The sequence below is a fragment of the Stigmatopora nigra genome, chromosome 19 (assembly GCF_051989575.1).
Source record: "Stigmatopora nigra isolate UIUO_SnigA chromosome 19, RoL_Snig_1.1, whole genome shotgun sequence".
NCBI lineage: Eukaryota > Metazoa > Chordata > Actinopteri > Syngnathiformes > Syngnathidae > Stigmatopora > Stigmatopora nigra.
The window spans coordinates 4,950,539-4,967,967 of NC_135526.1; the positions used below are offsets into that span (position 1 = coordinate 4,950,539).

The following is a 17,429-nucleotide window of genomic DNA, read 5'->3' on the forward strand; positions in this document are numbered from 1 at the left end:
ATTCAATCCATTTTAACTCGTTTTCAACTTGCACTTAAAATGGACCGTTTAAAATGTATCTAGTGATTCTAAATGACACTTATCTTTATAAATATGTGCAGATTAATATAAATAAATAGCAGGTGCTAGTACTGATTACGCGTGGAGGGGGGGGGTGATGTGTAACCCCGCCCCTCACCCACTCATCCCTCCCCTCCCTCCTCTCTGCCACCGTAAATGTTATTTATGAATGCCTCGCCGCTGTTGTGCACGTACAAATCTGTATCATTATGTTTTAAATAATCGGACGACATCGCGTATCGATCGTATCGTGCTGTAACGGGGACGCCTTCGTCTGTGCCACACGTGCACAGACGGTATAATTCATTGCGGTGGCTGCTTTTTGGATGCTGAGCTCGGCGGCGGCGGCGGCGGCAGGGACGGGCTGGAACGCCGCGTTTGGTTCCTCAATCACGCCGGGTCAGGACGCCGACTAACCGGGGACTGGACGGACGAGGCATTCGGAGCGAGGATCGCCCAACGAGGTAAGCCTGCCATCCGCTCATGAATGCGTCCGTGAGGGTGCAACGTGCCCGCTTGTTTTGCGGTTCCGTCTGGGGGTGAGAGGAGGGTGGAGGTGGTGCTGTTGGAGGGGAGGGGGAGATAACAAGCCCGGACATATCCTTCCTTCCCGCAGCATCCCGCCGTGTCGCCAACCTCACTCCGGCTACCATTTCGCATCGAAAATAAGCCAGATAACAGCAGTCATTTAATCGGTGTTTGTTGACACACAATAATAAAGCAGGAGTCTCTTCTCTAGCACCGACGGGGATGGTCCCAGTCGGATATTTACAGTCCGCTAGCTTGCTGTGGGTAACACTCCGGTTCGGCCGCCTCGCTAGCCCCGCAGTGCAGCGGCCGACCGGGGCGTGTGTGGCAAGCAGGCGGGCCGGCCACCAATAGCCGCAAGCCGGCTTGTTTTCCAACAGCTTTGCGGGGGGAATGGAAGCCAGCGCCGACCTTGAAAGTTCTAACGAGATGACATTTTATTTATAGCTAACGGGCTGGTCAGGTGTATATTTTTAAGCATTAATCCATGTCGTATTCCACGTTTTAACGAGCGCCCCGATGAGCTCAAATATGAAAGGCTTTCTTCTGTGAAAGCTCTTGTTCGAGAAGAATTAGGCTTCTCTCGAATGACAATTGGCACGGGGGTAGCATCCCCCGTCGAAAACAATGGGAAATGTTAGCATGGAGCTAGCCGCTGCGGCTTCAGTGGGGCGGCCTTCTTACCCACTGTAGCCCCAATTAAACCTAAGCAAATAACACCAAGTCTTTGACATCACTTGGTGTGGAGTCAAGTCACTTATTTCATCTGCTTACATGTCACCCCAGCTAAGATGATTAACAAGGCTAGTACAAAAACAAGAAATCCAGCAGTTGTGTTTTGGTACTGGTTTTGCTGGCACAGAAACCATCATATGCTGGGTTTCCCAGTGTGTCTCAATTTGTTGTATGTGGGATTTTTTTCTTCTGGACTTCCTCCCAAATTCCAGAAACAAAACATTAGATTAAATTAAATTAGGGGGACTGCCCACCAACTAAGTGGTTATTGTGTCGGCTTCTCAGCTCTGGGGTCCTGGGTTTGAATCCAGGTCGGTCCACCTGTATGCAGTTTGCATGTTCTCCCTGGGCCTACGGGGGTTTTCTCCAGGCACTCTGGATAGTCTCCAGCACACTCAGTGACCCTAGTGAGGATAAAGTAATTCAGAAAATGAATGAATATTAAATTGAGCATACTGTGCAATCTATGAACACGCATAGCTTCGACCCTAGAACTTCTCCATGTGAAGCAGAACAATTGCACTACTCTTTCCATCAATCATCCACTTATCTACTCCCATGTTTTTTCAAGTGTTAGACTTTTAACCAGAAGGCTTTTTGTAATCGCATGAGCAAGTAAGGGGTGGGCATGTCAAGATAACTGCTGATGCAATTTGCAATACAAGACTCACCATTACTGTTGTCTCACAATATGGCAATATACATACTACAATTATTAAAGCATGGGCCAGAAAATCAATCCACAATATTCTATAATACAACTACTAAAGAAAAAAACTAACTTATTTCTAAATGGGAAAATAAATAATGTATATTTTCTACTTCAGATTAGATTCAACTTTATTCATCCCATATTGTCCATGACAAAAACATTGTTGTAAATGAATGGGAACAAATCTTTCTTAACTCATTGTCTGGGATTGAAAATGATAGATGGCCAAATTCATTTAAACTGGTAAGACTGGCTTTGATTGCTGTTGTTTGAGTGCCATTCATACCTCCCAATCCACATCTAGCTATGATGTAACAGACACTATTCTAGTGGCGGATTGTGAATTACAGTAATCCCTCGATTAACGCGTATTCACTTATCACAGATTCACTACTATGCCATTTTTTTCTGTTATTAATTATTTCAAATAGTTTTAAGCCTTCATCTCTGAACTGTGAGGCTGTGCTTCTTCCTCACTAGTGTCACAACATTCCAACTTCTGCATCTTGGTTCTATTTTTTGATAACTTAAACTCTGGAAAACATACAGTAATGCAAATTACAATGATTTTTTCAATCTACTTTAATACAAAAAAAATGAATACAAAAATCAAAGTAAGACAGTCTTCTACTACCGCATTTTGGACATTTGAATGAAGTGGACTTCTTCTGGGCAGGTACCGGAGGTTGTCGGTGGGCAAAACTGCCATGTTGTCCTGGTGAGAGCGGGCGAGACTACCTGGTGCGAGGAAGAGCCACAACCTTTAGCCCCTCCTCTTTCTGGACTCACAAAAAGACACCCGAACGGGGGCGTGCCTTACGCCTCCTCCCTATTGCTTTCCCTCCTCCGCTGCCACCATGACGTGATTGTCCTGCTGGTGAAGAACCTGAGGAAGTCTGGAAGGTGACCCTGCTCCGCCGGGGGACTCGGACCTGGTGAGTGGACGGGCGATGGATGCCCCATTGTTTTGAAACGAGAGGGTTGGCATTGAATGGACGAATGTCGATTTGCTACCATCCTCCCAGTACCAAAAAATAAATGCCCCAAGGAGTGGTATTTAAAAATGATACATGGATTGTATTGCAATAGCATGAGCTAAGTATTACATTGCTCATTGTATACTTAAACAGAATATGAAGGGCCATGTCTATTTTAACATGACAAGAGTATAACCTTTTCTTTTTCCTGTCCCATAGTCCCAGCTGGACCCAAACAAACTCCCAGAGTGCTGGCCCCCTGATGGCTTGATGCCTGGTGAGTGTCTTAACTTAAAGTATGATTCAAACGGTTTATTTAAAATGTTACAAAAATATTTGATGTAAATATTCTTTTATCTGAAGTGGCTAGAAGTGCAAATCTATTGGAGAATTGGTTCTTTCGTTGCCATCCTCCCAATTCAATCTGCTAGCGATAAACTCCTTTGAATGTGTACATCCTTTTTTTTGTCTTCAGAGAGCAGCTACTGGCAGCTCTGCCCTCCCTCCAAGTCCAGCCTACAGGGGGGGTTGCTGAGCTCTAGTTTCCCTCCCGGTCCCGTCCCCCTGGTGCCGCCAGATGCCCACCTCCAGGAGGGCGGCGACCCTCTGGACGACGCCAGCTCTCAGCCACAGCAACGCCGGCCTCTGGCACCCAGCACCTCGGCGTCCGAGCTCACCCTCCCCGGGGCGGCGGCCCCTCCGGGTCCGGCTCCGCCACCCCCACCTCCCCCGCCGCCCAAGCGCCATTGCCGCTCTCTGTCGGTACCGGAGGACTTGTCACGCTGCCGTTACACGTGGCGACCCAGCGCCTCGCGGGTCTGGACTCCCGTCAGTCGCCAGCAGTGCCACGGAGGAGCGGGCGCTGCCGGTGTCGCTGGCGTAATGGGGGCAGGGGTGGGCGTCTGTCCATTGCGTGCCCCGAGCTCCTCTCTGAACTCGTCCCTGCATTCGTCGTCCAGCCCCACCTTCTTCAGTTTGGCGCTTTCTCCAGATTCGCCACTGCCCTGGAACTTCCCATGGGACCCCAGTGAGGCGGCGGCGGGTGGCGGCGCCTGTTGTTGTTTCTTTCCCTCGCCGTCCTCCTGCTCCTCATCGCCCTCGCCGCTCCACCCGCCGCCACCTCCTCAGAGGCGGTTTTCCCTCTCGCCGGTGCTCATCAGGGACTCGGCGGCCGCCGCATTCCTTCCACCACGTCCCGTTCCCAGCCCGGCAGCGGCGCCCCCGCCGGCCGGGGCGGGGAAGGCCCCGGTGCCAGCTTCGCCCTCCTCTGCGTGCAGCACGCCGTCCTCTTTGCGCCGCTGCTTGCCGCCGCAACTGCCCCGTTGCCACTCGCAGCCCTGTGATCTGCTGCTACTCAAGCCTGGACTGAAGAGGCGGCGCGACCCCGACCGCCCCTGCGCCCGTCCCGTCCTCGACTTCACTAAGATGACACAGGTGAGTGCGCTGCTCTTGGTCACGAGTCTTGCACTGTTACTTCGTTCATCCCATGGAATTGCGGGTGGTAGCTGAGTAAACATACACACACACACGCATGTAAACACACCGTTCTCCCCACAGACTCGCAGCATCGACCCGCAGTATTTGGAGCGCGGCGGCAGGCTGGCCTGCGGCGGCGACCTTTTCATCGGCACCGAGTCCTTCATGGGCGACTTCCGGGGCTCGTGCTCGCCGGCCGAATGTCTGGGCAGGTCCAGCATCGGACCGCTGAGCGAGAGCGACGAGGAGTGCCGCGAGAGCGACGAGGACGGCGAAGAAGACGAAGACGAGGAGGTGGACCAGCGCGAGGCGGCGCAACAACAGCAGGCCGTATTCGAGAGGGATTGTACAGAACTGGATTTGAATTTAATCGAAGAAAACTGACTTGTTTGTAAAGGGAAGGTCCACTTTGTTCTCCGCCCCCTCCCCTCACCTTATTTATTTTTAGATCGGAGGCCTTTTATTTTGAAATGAGAACTCCTACCCGTCAACAAGGCACTCAGGAACACCTCTCATAGGATGTGCTGGAGTAAGTCAAAAGCCAACAACAGTGATGATGTGACTATGTGCCAGAGAGACGCAACACAAAAAGAGCCGTGGCCGAATGTCTGCCACCACATTGGGTCAGAGCGCACTTTCCTCCCGACACACCGCACGTCCACCTGAAGCATTTTTGGCATTATTGGTGTGACTTCCGAAATCCCTTTTTCTTTGTGTTCTCCTGATAATTCAACATATTAAAACATCCTAACAATTACATGCACTAGTAATTCTACTCTTAATTGGAAAAAATCTCAACACTTAATTCAACTCATTTTTGCATTTGGTAAAAGACTAAATCAATTGTTCACCTTTGCAGGTATGCTGATGTGTTCAGGTGCACCAAGCGGCTGTGTTAGTGTGATCGCGCCCCTCCCGAGTAGCCACTGATGCTGTTGTGTACCCGAGCCATCACACTTTCCTGTCACCATCGCACTACTTATGTGTGTGTATGTATGTTTTGAACGACCAATCGCACTTAAGAGGAAAACAACACGAATAAGGACAATCACGACAAGGGGATTTAGTCGAGGAATACATTATTGCGTGGCCGAGTACCATATATACACACACACACAAACACTCCCCTCAGTCAACTGCATCGTAATGCCCAACATGAGCCTTAAATCTTAGCTGCCATTGACAGCAGTGGACGTCCATTCAATGGCATGATAGTTACCACAAAAAAATAACATTAAAATAGTGAAATCTCATTTTAGTCATATGTTTTGTTGCACTTTTATCCCAGTTCTGGATCAGGTGTACGACTCCTGATGGGACAAACACAATGGACAATGAACACTTACCAACATGTTACAAAAGAGACTCAGCTTTTATTATCATTATTATTATTGTATGTGTTTTAAAAAAAGGAAATCAAAACATGGCAATTTGAAAAGCAGTTTGTGAATAAATTATTGAGAATTATTTTACAAAAGATGAACACTGGTACTGTGTTTTTTTAAATCCCTAAATGCATATTTATCATCTATGTTATGTAACAAGTTGTTTCTGTGTACTTCTTACTAGGAAAAGTGTAGCCAGTTAATGGCCTAATGGTTAACTCACCTGTCTCCCGTCTGGGAGACCCTGGTTCGATTCCCGGTCGGTAGACTTTTTCACTTAGTTGTTTGTGTACTTCTTGGAAAGAGACTCAAATGATTACCAAGGAAAGTGTAGTCACTTGGTTGGCGCAGAGGTTTGTTCACTGGACTTCCAGCTGGGGGATATTGGTTCGATTCCCGGTTGTGACACTTTTTCACTTAGTTGTTTCTGTGGATTTCTTGGAAAGACACTCAAATGATTACTAAGAAAAGTGTAGTCACTTGGTTGGCGCAGAGGTTAGATCACAGGACTCCCGTCTGGGAGACCTGGGTTCGATTCCCGGTCAAGACACTTTTTCACTCAGTTATTTCTGTGAACTTCTAAAAATACTCAAATGATTACAAGAAAAGTGTAGTCACTTGGTTGGCGCAGAGGTTAGATCACTGGACTCCCGTCTGGGAGACCTGGGTTCGATTCCCGCTGCCGTCGTTTGGCTGAAAATACTTGGAAAGAAGAATGGGTCAATGGAATAAGAAGGAGGGGAAAAAAAAAAAGAAAAAATTTTTTAATCTATATTAAACACTTAGTCATACTTTTCAGCAAAAGGTTATATTCCGAACTGCCTTCGGCAGTTCGGAAGACAGTTGAAGGACCTGTCTGTGCGAAAGGCGTTCTCGGGTCGGCCTTCGGCCGACCCTCGACCGCTTGCTTGGTCAGTGAACCGCCGACACCGGGAAGCGAACTCACGTTCTCTCGGTGCAAAGGCGAGTGTGCAACCCACTACACCAACTCGTGCCCCACTTATACATAGGTGTTGAAACGTTTTATCCAAGGAAATGAGGTGAAACACTTAGTCATTTTTTTTCACAAAATGCTTCAACCACTACTGAAGACTTATTCAGTTAAACACATAGGCATTAATACTTATACTTTTACCTGAACAATATTGGGAAAATCTTTGCCTGCACTTGGATTTGAACCCAGGACCACAGATGTGGGAGGCTGATGACTTAGCCACTGGGCCACCACCCTGTGAGAGAAAGCAGTAGTACTTGTACTGAAATATTTTATCCAAGGAAATGGGGTGAAACACTTAGTCATTTTTTGGACAAAATGTTCCATCCACTACTGAAGACTTATTCATTTAGACACTTAGGCATTAATACTTATACTTTTACCTGAACAATATTGGGAAAATCTTTGCCTGCACTTGGATTTGAACCCAGATCCACAGGTGTGGGAAACTGATGACTTAACCACTGGGCCACCACTCTACAAGACTGCTTAGTAGTATTTGTGGTTTTGCTCTTTTCACTCCCAGATCATACTTAGTACTTTATTGTACCTTTAAGTGGGAAAAGTTAGATACGTTTACTAAGCAGAGCAAACCATATTTATTATATCATTTCATTAAGAAAAAATACTTAACTATACTATGGCATTTTTTTAAAGAAAAAAAGCCTTACTATACTATGTCGTTTTTTTAAGAGAGAAAGCCTTACTATACCATGTCGTTTTCGAAGAGAAAAAGCCTTACTATACTATGTCGTTTTTTAAGCCAAAAAGCCTTACTATACTATGTCGTTTTTGACGAGAAAAAGCCTTACTATACTATGTCGTTTTTGAAGCCAAAAAGCCTTACTATACTATGTTGTTTTCCTGAATAAAAAAGCCTTACTATACTATGTCATTTTTTAAAGAAAAAAAGCCTTACTATACTATGTCGTTTTTGAAGAGAAAAAGCCTTACTATACTATGTCGTTTTTGAAGACAAGATAGTGGGAAAATCCTTACAAGCACTAGGATTTGAACCCAGGACCATAGAGGCACAAGACTAATAACTTATCCACTGGTCCACCACTCTAAGAAATTAGGCAGTAGTATTTATTGTTTTGTCTCTTTTTATTCCCAAGTCAGCCACCTGGTGAAATCGACATCCTACATCACCGCCATCTGCAGGTGAGTCTAAGAAAAACAAAATAAAAGAAATACTTTCTGCACAGCACCATGAATGTCTCTTTTCAACGTACTTTTTTTTGTCTTCAGGTGTCCTCGCCCTCCACAGTTTGGGAAACCTTTTCGTTGGAAGACAGTCCATCCCACGTGTCATCATACATGGTCATTTTTTTAAAGAAAAAAAAATCCTTACTATACATGCTCATGACCAAAAAATAAATAAACCAAGTCGTCAGATATATCGCTAATATTACTGGAGAGGGTCTTTCCACACTTACATACCTGTCAACTGGTACGTTCTCGCCGTAATTGGTACAACTGAAAGCCCATTTTTATATTGGTACGCTGTACACATGAAAATGGTACGCTAAACGGTGATTTTGAGAAAAAAAAATAAATTAAGGCACTTTCTAGCCATTTTTCACCATCCGCCATTGTTTCTTCCCGGAAACGCATGTCTGCCAAGTGATATATGTACCGGCGCCTCTGATTGGCTAAAAAAAAAAGATCATGATAAACATTTCGTTTTGTAACACTTTCACCATGTGATTTCCGTTTCCTGTTCCCTTGTTTATGTTTACTTTCATTTTCACTTGTTGTTCGTGATTTTTTACAAAAAAAGTAAAGTGGTAAGATTTTCCATGTATTTATACATATATGTAAGGGCGAAAACAAAATTTGGTAAGATCACAAATGGTTCGAGGTTGACAGGTATGCACTTAGGATTTTCGTTTTATGACAAATGGTCTATAAAGGAATTTCGAATTGGAAAAGTCATCATTGAGTCGTCTTCTTTTCTGTCCTTGTGCGATCTTTGAAAAGATTAAAAAAACAAACACTTAACACAATTTGATTTGTTGATATTATGACTACAAGTGGATCTAAGTCTTTATAGAAGCTTGCAAAGTAGAAAACGAACATTTCTTACCATTTCAGCATGCGCTGAGTAAACAAAAATCATCCAACGTAAAAAAAACAGCGACTTCTGTTCATGTCCTTTAACAAACGCGTCTTGGTTGGATCTGATCCAAATTAGGCCATTTAGATCATGCGATCATGCGATTACAAACCTGAAAAGACGTTTACAAACAAATCAAAGCATACAGGTCAACGAACGGCGTTTTTCATCATTATCTTTTCCGGACCGCTTTACTTCCCAGGTCAACAATGTGACCTTATTTTCAGGGAACGCCCCTGTCATTTTTTCTTAATACATATAAGAGTTTGAAATGAAAGCCTAGTCTTATGGGATGCAACGCCCTTAAATCAAATCAAAATCCTTTATTGTCATCATACACAACTGTGTATAATGAAATGGGTGAAATATCATTCGACAAAGGTGCTCCTAAATGGGTCAAAATGGTAAAAAGTTTGCACTTTGATGTCCAATAATGACATATTAAAGTCTGGCCAAATTGTGGTGAAGAGGTTAGTTCACTGGACTACCATGTATACAGTTGAGGGTTCAAATCCCAGGTGGTAAACATTATCTTTAGTTTGTTTCTATATATTTGTAGTCAAGACTTTCCAATAATGACAATATAAAGTATGACTGATTTGTGGTGTAGAGGTTAGTTCACTGGACTACCATGTGTGCAGTTGAGGGTTCAAATCCCAGGTGGGAAACATTATCTTTAGTTTGTATCTATATATTTGAAGTCAAGACTATTCAATAATGACATTACAAAGTATGACCAATTTGTGGTGTAGAGGTTAGTTCACTGGACTACCATGTGTGCAGTTGAGGGTTCAAATCCCAGGTGGGAAACATTATTCTTAGTTTTTTCTATATATTAGTAGTCAAGACTTTCCAATAATGACAATATAAAGTATGCCTGATTTGTGGTGTAGAGGTTGGTTCACTGGACTACCATGCGTGCAGTTGAGGGTTCAAATCCCAGGTGGGAAACATTTTCTTTAGTTTTTTCTATATATTTGTAGTCAAGACTTTCCAATAATGACAATACATAGTATGACCGATTTGTGGTGTAGAGGTTGGTTCACTGGACTACCATGCATGTAGTTGAGGGTTCAAATCCCAGGTGTGAAATGTTATCTTTAGTTTTTTTATTCTATATATTTGTAGTAAAGACTTTCCAATAATGACAATACAAAGTATGACCGGTTTGTGGTGTAGAGGTTAGTTAAGTGGACTACCATGTGGGAAGTTGAGGGTTCAAATCCCAGGTGGGAAACATTATCCGTAGTTTTTTCTATATATTTGTAGTCAAGACTTTACAATAATGAGGAAGTAAAGTGTAGCCAAATTGTGGTGTAGAGGTTAGTTCACTGGACTATCAGATGGGCAGTTGAGGGTTCAAATCCCAGGTGGAAAACATTTTCCCTCAGTTTTTTTCTATATATTTGTAGTAAGACCTTCCATTAATGACAAAGTAAAGAGTGGCCAATTTGTGGTGTAGAGGTTAGTTCAATGGACTACCATATATCAATATCAAAACACACATCTGGAAGCAGTGCAACCAGGGTGAAAGAAATGAAAGGAAGCTAGCAGACAATTTGGAATGATTTAACAAGTATTAATGGACAAAGTATAATATATGATTCAGATATGGCTTAGGCCAGCAGAGAATGCCTTGAAGGCCCTGACGGCACACCACTACTATTGACTAATAAGTGTTCTCACACTGCAAGGTTGCTCATCTCTGTGGATTGGCGTCCTCTTCTGCTCCCTGCAAATAAACCTTGCCAGCTCCCTCCTGTGGAAAGAGTTTAAAATGAAGACGTTTTCGAGTTGGTACTATGTCGTTATTTCCGTTTTTAATCATTTTAGTTCTATTAAAAGTATGTCAAAATCTAATATTGACAGACAGTAGCAATTAGAAATGAGAAATACATGACATGGTAAAATAAAAGACTGCAATTTTGGAGCCATCCAAAAAAACAAAAACAAACGGAACTCATATAACTGTATTAAAAACCTTTGTTTTTTCGAATAGGCGCTTTGTCGACCAGCCTCCGCACTCGATCCCAGTATCCGGGGTCCTCGTGGATGTTCTCCATGTGGACGTTCCATTTGTTCCAGTTGACCTCCTCCACTCTACCGCCGGAAGACGACAACGACGACACGTTCTCCGATGAGAGGAGCCAATCAGCAGCCGGGAGGAACGGAACGGAACCTACCTGAAACAGCGACGACGATCTGGCTCGGAAGGCGTACCCAAGTTTTTGTCCACCCCGGATCGGAGCTTCCGCCTGGCGAAAAACGGCAATCTTTTCTCCATGTCCAAGATGGTGATCCCCCTCTAAAAACATAAATAAAAGGAAAACATGTCAGGACCCGGAGCGGGTCTCGGGTGGCAACATGTCCGACCTGCAGCTTCCAGATGCTGGCGCTCTCCGTGGTGATCTTCTCCACTGTGCGGTTCATGAGGGCGATGAGCATGTTGAGCAGCAGGATGTAGGTGAGGATGATGTAGAAGATGAGCAGCACGTAAAAGACCTCCTTGTACTGGTAGTGATCGGTGAATTCCATGTCTCCCATGCCGATAGTGAACTTGAAGAGCTGCAAGGTGGTGTAGGAGATGTTTTGGAAGGTGGGCTTCACGCATTCCGCGTCCTGGTAGAGCGGGCTGAAAAGGCGGGCCTTATCGCTGACGTTCCTGGCGGGGGGCTCGATGAGCAGAGTGACCACCGCTGGAATGGGAGAAGATCTTGTAATGCTACTTCTAGTTGTTAGCATATTTGTTCAGGCGTGTTTGTTATTTTTTTGGGGAGACCTAGACCACATGTGTCAAAGTGGCGGCCCGGGGGCCAAATCTGGCCCTTCACATCATTTTGTGTGGCCCGGGAAAGTCAATCATGAGTGCCGACTTTCTGTTTTAGGATCAAATGAATATGAAAAGTATAGATGTATGTTATATGTCCTGATTTTCCAACTTCTAAATGAATAATTGTCATTTTTAATTCATTTTTTCTGTTTTTAGTTCAAAACCATTTAGCAAAATCTAAAAATATATAAAAAAAGCTCAAATATACATTGTTTTAGGTCTATAAAAAACCTGTATATTCAGGGCTTTTAAAACAGTTCTTTTAATCCAATTATTAAAAAAGAAAATCTAAATATTATATCTAAAATGGTCCAGCCAACGTAAAATCAAGCTGACGTTAAAGCGGCCCACAAACTAACCTGCTGAAAATCCAAAAAGGAAGACGGCGTAGACGAATAGGAAACGTAGAATATCACTGAGGATCATCTACCAAGAGAAAAAAAACATGGGCGGAATCTCAAAGTGTTTTTTTTTTCTCTCCCAGTCTCAGTGAGCTCGCTTTTACCTTCTGGATCATGACGCTGTAGATACCCATATGTTTGCTGCCCCTGGCAAAGTAGAGCAGGTTGATCCAGCTGAGAGCCAGGCACAAGACCAGAAATCCCAGATACTCCCGTCTCCCCACGACGTAAAGTCCGGCCGCGGCCAGGAAAAGCAGCGCCTGGCCAAAGCTGAAAACCCACAACGCAATCATGTCCATCGTGTCTATCCATCAAATGGAACCAGAGGAACTTACAAAAGAATATCATAATATCCGTCAATCAGCAAGGTCTGTAGCTTGGGCCGTTTCCTCTTTATGTCTAAGATCTAGAAGACGTTGCCGTTAGACGAGCCAGTGATTTTTCAGGCCGCGAAAAAGGACGTCGTACCCCCATGAAGAAGAAATAGAAGTTGGCTACTGTTAGTAGTAGCTGGCCGGAAATATACAGGTAGCCCGTGGGGGTATGCTCCAGCGGGAATGGCGTCTGGAAACAGAGAAAAAACAAAATACTACACGTTCGGGGTGTCCAAAGGGGTGCTTTCAAATAGATTTAAAAAGCAACTTCCATCTTTTCTGTGTCAAACACGACAATATTTTGTTTACATATCGTACAGCACTAATGTGCAATGTTGGCAAAATGTTTCATTGTTATTTTTATGGGACTTTCACCGAGGCGCAGGTCTTTTTTTTTTTTTTTACTTCATAAACATGGATTAAAGTTTTTGTTTGTGGGCCAAAAATGTAATCATGCATTCAGAAAGTGAAAAATAAAGCCAACAATGGGTGATTTGTATGCATATCTATCCATATAGAATTTAATGGTAATGACGAGTATGGTGTTGAAGCGGAGAAGTGCAACAGAATGTAGCTTTTTGTCTAATTTGTTTGAAAAACAAACAATTGTCACCATTCCATCCTTCTTGTTGTAAGCAACCACAGTGAAGATGAGCAGGTAAGTCAAGTAGACCAAGAAGTTGATCCCAAACATTCGGCCTGCAAAGCGCTTCCATTTGTCTTCCAGTAGCTGCCGCAGTGGTTCCGTCTGGAGCATTTCGTGGCGGTTCTGGAAACGGAAAAAACATGGCACTCAAACATACTAAACGGCAAAAAAACGGGGCCAAGGACTTACGGGAATATCACTGCCGTAGACCAGTATCTCCAAGGTGGATTTGCTGTCCACCGAGTCCAGCGAGGCCAGGTCGTACAGGGCACTCTGGACCGGCCCGTAAACCCACTCGGTGAATTTCCGAGACAAATGTTTGGTGTGGCTCTCTTGGAACTCTCGCTTCAGGATGTGGGCGAAAAGCTGCCAAGACATTTCTTCCGTTAATCTCGGCGCCAACGGACCCGAAAAGGCCTCCGTCGTGCCGTCAGTGGCGAGCGACGCACCCCACTTTTCCCCGTCTTGGCGGCCAGTTTGAGAGGCGTCAACCCGGTGTTGTTTTCGATCTCCTCCAGGTTGAGTTTGGGTTTCAAACGCGCCGATACGGTCAGGACTAGGTCGTACATGGCGCTGATGAATAAGTCCGTGTTCTCCTCGGTGTTGTCGGCCGCCACCACTAGGGCGTGCAGCACCGTGTTGCCATGGGAGTCGGTGGCGTTGGGCGAGGCCGGGTGGTACTGGTTGTCCAGGAGGAACTCCACCACGTCTGGTTGGTTGGTGCATGCTGCTAAGGAAAGGGGAAGCTCGCCTTGGGGACCAAAATAAAAGAGTAAGAATGTGTATGAGAGTTATTTAAATAAGAATTTATAGTAAGGCTATTTTAATATGAAAGACCATGTATAGTAATACTATTTTCCTAAAAAAAATATGAAAAATAAAAAAGACCATGTATAATAAGGCTTTTTTTGTTCAAAAAAAGACCACCAATAGGCTTTTTTTCCTTAAATAAAAGGACCATTTATAATAGTAATGCTATTTTCTTCAAAAAACACAGCAAAAACAAAAGACTATGTATACAATAAGACTTTTGTTTATTTAAAAAAAAGAGTCCAACTATAGTAAAGCTATTTTTTTGCATCCATGTATCATTTATATAAAACACTTATCTACATAAGTTTTTTTTACAGTAATCTCTCGAATATCGTGGTCGATATAGAGCAGTGAAAATTGGATTCCGGCACACTCACCAAAGTAGAAGTTTGGCCCGTCATGCGGTTGGAAGAATTTCCCCGAAGCTTTGGCGTGGACATCGGCTCCTTTGCTGAGCAGAAGCTTGACGTAGTTGAGGCTCCTTCGCTCTATGGCGATGTGCAGTGCCGTCTGCCCTGTTTACCGTCGGCAAGAAACATTTCTACAATGAATACAAAATGAATGCTTGGCGTAGTATGCAAACCGACCTTTGTAATACTTGTCGGTGTAAGCCGCATTGACAAACTCTTTAATGTCACCCGTCCTCTCGGAGACGTCGATGAGGAATTCCACGGTGGGATTTTTGCCATCTCGGAGGTGGAGCAGGGCCTTCATCAGAGCCGTTTTACCGTACGACTGATCTGCGAGACAAACATTTTTTTATGGATCAAAATGGGAGGACAGGCTTCCTATACATGGTCATTTTTTAAAGGAAAAAAGCCTTACCTTACATGGTCTTTTATTCATAGCCTTACTATACATGGTCATTTTTTTTTTAACAAATAAAAGCTTCTTTTTTAACAAATTAGCCTAACATTTCATTGAGTTATAAATGTATTAATTAGTTATATACTTTAAAACTACACTAATGGTTGATGATAAAAAAAATGAATTGATTTCTATCACCAATATGTGTCTTTTGTTTTGTTGTTGGCAACAACGGCATTAATGTATCCCAAAAATAGATGGAAATAGAGAAGTACTTGAGTTGACACTCACACAATGAGTCGCTGAGTTTCTTCATGTTTTGGTGCAAATAGGGGAAAAGGCCTTCCAAGTTGCCGACGTCTCCTCCGGCAGCCGCTTCGAACAACCTGTCGATGTAAAATGTCCGACTGTCCCGCTGGTTCTTGTCCTCATCCAGACCTCGGATCCCTCTGGAAACACACAACCAAAAAGAAAAAAATTATAATTTACATTAACTCCTTTTTTTTGTAGAAAAAAAGCAACTGTAAAAAGACCCACTTGTCAAAATTGAGGTTGAAGCGTATTTGAGGTTGGCTCTCCTCCATTTCCTCTTGGTAGTCGGTGTCCATGGGGGCTTTGGGGGCCCGCTGGGCCGCGTTCAGAACCGAGTCCAGCACGTCTTGTTTGGGTGATTTGCGGCGACATTTTTCTGCCTCCGTCCTGTCGTCGGACTCCAAAGCGAAGCCGGGCCTCTCCGATTTCTTCATCTTCACGCACGTTTGTCTGTAGATAAAAAAAGCTTTTTTTATTGATCACATGTATAAAAAAAATAGTAGCATACACTAAAGGCTTAATGTTGTTAACTGATATAAAACTTTCATTTTGTTGCTATTTTTTTATATCTGGAACATTGTGAGGGAAATTTTAGTCTTAAATGTGGTCATTCTAACCAGAAAATTGTGCATTTAAAATTTTTTTTTAACAAAACTGTCTCATTTTCATGTATTTTCTGCTATTTTTTTCTTTTACAAAGTCATAAAATTTATGAATGTGGGAAAAGCATCCAAAAACCATGACCATGAGCATTCTGCAGCAAACATGTGATGTTTTTCTGCCACTGACTAACAATGACTTTTATTATTTTAAAAAAAGGGGGAATAAAAAAAGAAAAGAATGTGGTATTCCAATCGATGAAGTCAAATGAATGGGAAATTTGAAAAGCCCACACAACAACTGTGATTAAAATAAAATAAAAAGCTTGCGTAAACAATAATAGGAAGTCATAGATTTTATTTGAAAAAAAATAAGGAATTGATGACTTGGCATGGAAACTGAAAGACGCATTAGAGGAAGAAGGAAATGTAGCCAAGTTGCATCTCTACTTATTTATTTATGAACCATAAACAGACTATGAATTAAACTTGATAAATCACTTTGGATTGGATTGGATAACTTTATTCATCCCGTATTCGGGAAATTACATTGTGGCAGTAAGCACAAAGTACAAAGCAAATCAAAGTAAATGGAATCATCAAATCATTAAAACATAAAAGCAGCAAAACAAAACGAACAAGAGTGGACATGCGATGCGATGCGCCGGCTGCTGCTTAAACAGCGCCAGTTTGGTTGCGGTAACTGAATCGGACTCAAAAAGACGTTGTGAAGTTGGACAAAAACTGGAACCCCACAGAACAGCAAACTGTTCTCAATCATACAATCATTGAAATGACTGGGCTTTAACAATAAAAATTCCCATTTAAGAGACATTTTTGAAGCAAAAGTGTGCTTTGAGAAAAAATTAATAATAAGACTACAGTCCAATTTGTATGCACATAATAAGATGATGTCAAATTTAACATGAGGACAGCACTAAATCAGAATATTTTGAAAAGAAAAAAATCCAGATGAACTCACCACAGCGATCCTACGATGTTTTTTTTCAGGTACCAACACATGAAAAACAAAGAAAAATTAAGAAGAAATGCAAAATGAGATGACCTGGGCGTGTATTGTCTGCTGAGATGGAGACTGGCGTCATCCAGACATGAGGAGCATGAGGAGGAGCATGAGGAGGAGCATGAGGAGGAGGAGAAGGAGGAGTTCGCCAGCCGCCACCGCCCTGGAGGATATTGCAGCACTTTAATTTAGCGCTCGACAGGAAACCGTATTGACCGGCTAAGCACATGCTCACATTTATGGGATGGAAGTAGGGTTTCAAATCAAGCAGGCAGAAATGTATTTCCTATAATGGGACAAGTGAGAAGAAGAAAAAAACCCAAACATACATGTGAATATCACATTTGTAGACCATAATGATAACATGAGCTGTACAAGTGAGGACCCTCAGATATAATTTGTTTTTAATAATTTTGAAAATTAGATTTTTTTTGAAATAAATATAATTCTTAATTGATCAAATGTCCATCAAGACATTAAATAAAGCACAAGAGCGGACTTGTGCCTAAGCAGCCAAATTCAAAGCATCGTTATATCATTTGTGTTTTTGAGTAAAATAGGCTAATTTTTTGTGCAAAATTCCATTTGTGATTTCAAAATGTCATATGATCTAAGGCTTAAACTTATAGGATAGTAC

The 17,429-nt window shown here is 43.0% G+C and overlaps 2 protein-coding genes across 5 annotated transcripts; one reads left to right on the forward strand and one right to left on the reverse strand.

Moving 5' to 3' along the window:
- The first annotated feature begins 163 nt into the window (after positions 1–163).
- On the forward strand, positions 164–5,971 carry fam53c (family with sequence similarity 53 member C). Of its 2 annotated transcripts, XR_013329854.1 has the most exons (6): positions 164–524; positions 2,712–2,970; positions 3,232–3,289; positions 3,488–4,446; positions 4,570–5,017; positions 5,348–5,971. XR_013329854.1 is itself a non-coding variant. In XM_077741218.1 (5 exons), exons 3-5 carry the CDS (start codon positions 3,283–3,285, stop codon positions 4,870–4,872), a joined length of 1,269 nt encoding a protein of 422 aa, XP_077597344.1. In that variant the 5' UTR covers positions 164–524; positions 2,712–2,970; positions 3,232–3,282; the 3' UTR covers positions 4,873–5,971. The 2 variants fall into 2 exon arrangements, 1 of the variants encoding a protein (XP_077597344.1); XM_077741218.1 differs by having other exon boundaries at positions 4,570–5,971.
- A 3,749-nt stretch (positions 5,972–9,720) lies between these two features.
- On the reverse strand, positions 9,721–16,918 carry trpv1 (transient receptor potential cation channel, subfamily V, member 1). 3 transcript variants are annotated; one of them, XM_077741052.1, is made up of 17 exons: positions 16,751–16,918; positions 15,395–15,619; positions 15,149–15,306; positions 14,638–14,790; positions 14,428–14,565; positions 13,687–13,988; positions 13,427–13,603; positions 13,205–13,360; positions 12,686–12,781; positions 12,553–12,623; positions 12,322–12,487; positions 12,176–12,242; positions 11,489–11,682; positions 11,360–11,403; positions 11,170–11,291; positions 10,968–11,086; positions 9,721–10,745 (listed from the first exon to the last, which is right to left on the reverse strand). In XM_077741052.1, exons 2-17 carry the CDS (start codon positions 15,601–15,603, stop codon positions 10,686–10,688), a joined length of 2,232 nt encoding a protein of 743 aa, XP_077597178.1. In that variant the 5' UTR covers positions 15,604–15,619; positions 16,751–16,918; the 3' UTR covers positions 9,721–10,685. The 3 variants fall into 3 exon arrangements, with proteins under 3 accessions (XP_077597178.1, XP_077597177.1, XP_077597176.1); XM_077741051.1 differs by having other exon boundaries at positions 11,360–11,682; positions 16,835–16,918; XM_077741050.1 differs by having other exon boundaries at positions 11,360–11,682.
- Between the last annotated feature and the right edge of the window lie 511 nt (positions 16,919–17,429).

Excerpts from the sequence above, each read along its gene's own strand:
- fam53c (XM_077741218.1), top strand. Across the intron at positions 4,447-4,569 it reads ACTTCACTAAGATGACACAG|ACTCGCAGCATCGACCCGCA; the intron begins GTGAGTGCGCTG and ends TTCTCCCCACAG.
- trpv1 (XM_077741051.1), bottom strand. The coding sequence starts at position 15,603 with ATGAAGAAATCGGAGAGGCCCGGCTTCGCTTTGGAGTCCGACGACAGG. Across the intron at positions 13,361-13,426 it reads TCTACGGCAGTGATATTCCC|AACCGCCACGAAATGCTCCA; the intron begins GTAAGTCCTTGG and ends TTCCGTTTCCAG. Across the intron at positions 11,292-11,359 it reads CCAGCATCTGGAAGCTGCAG|AGGGGGATCACCATCTTGGA; the intron begins GTCGGACATGTT and ends TTATGTTTTTAG.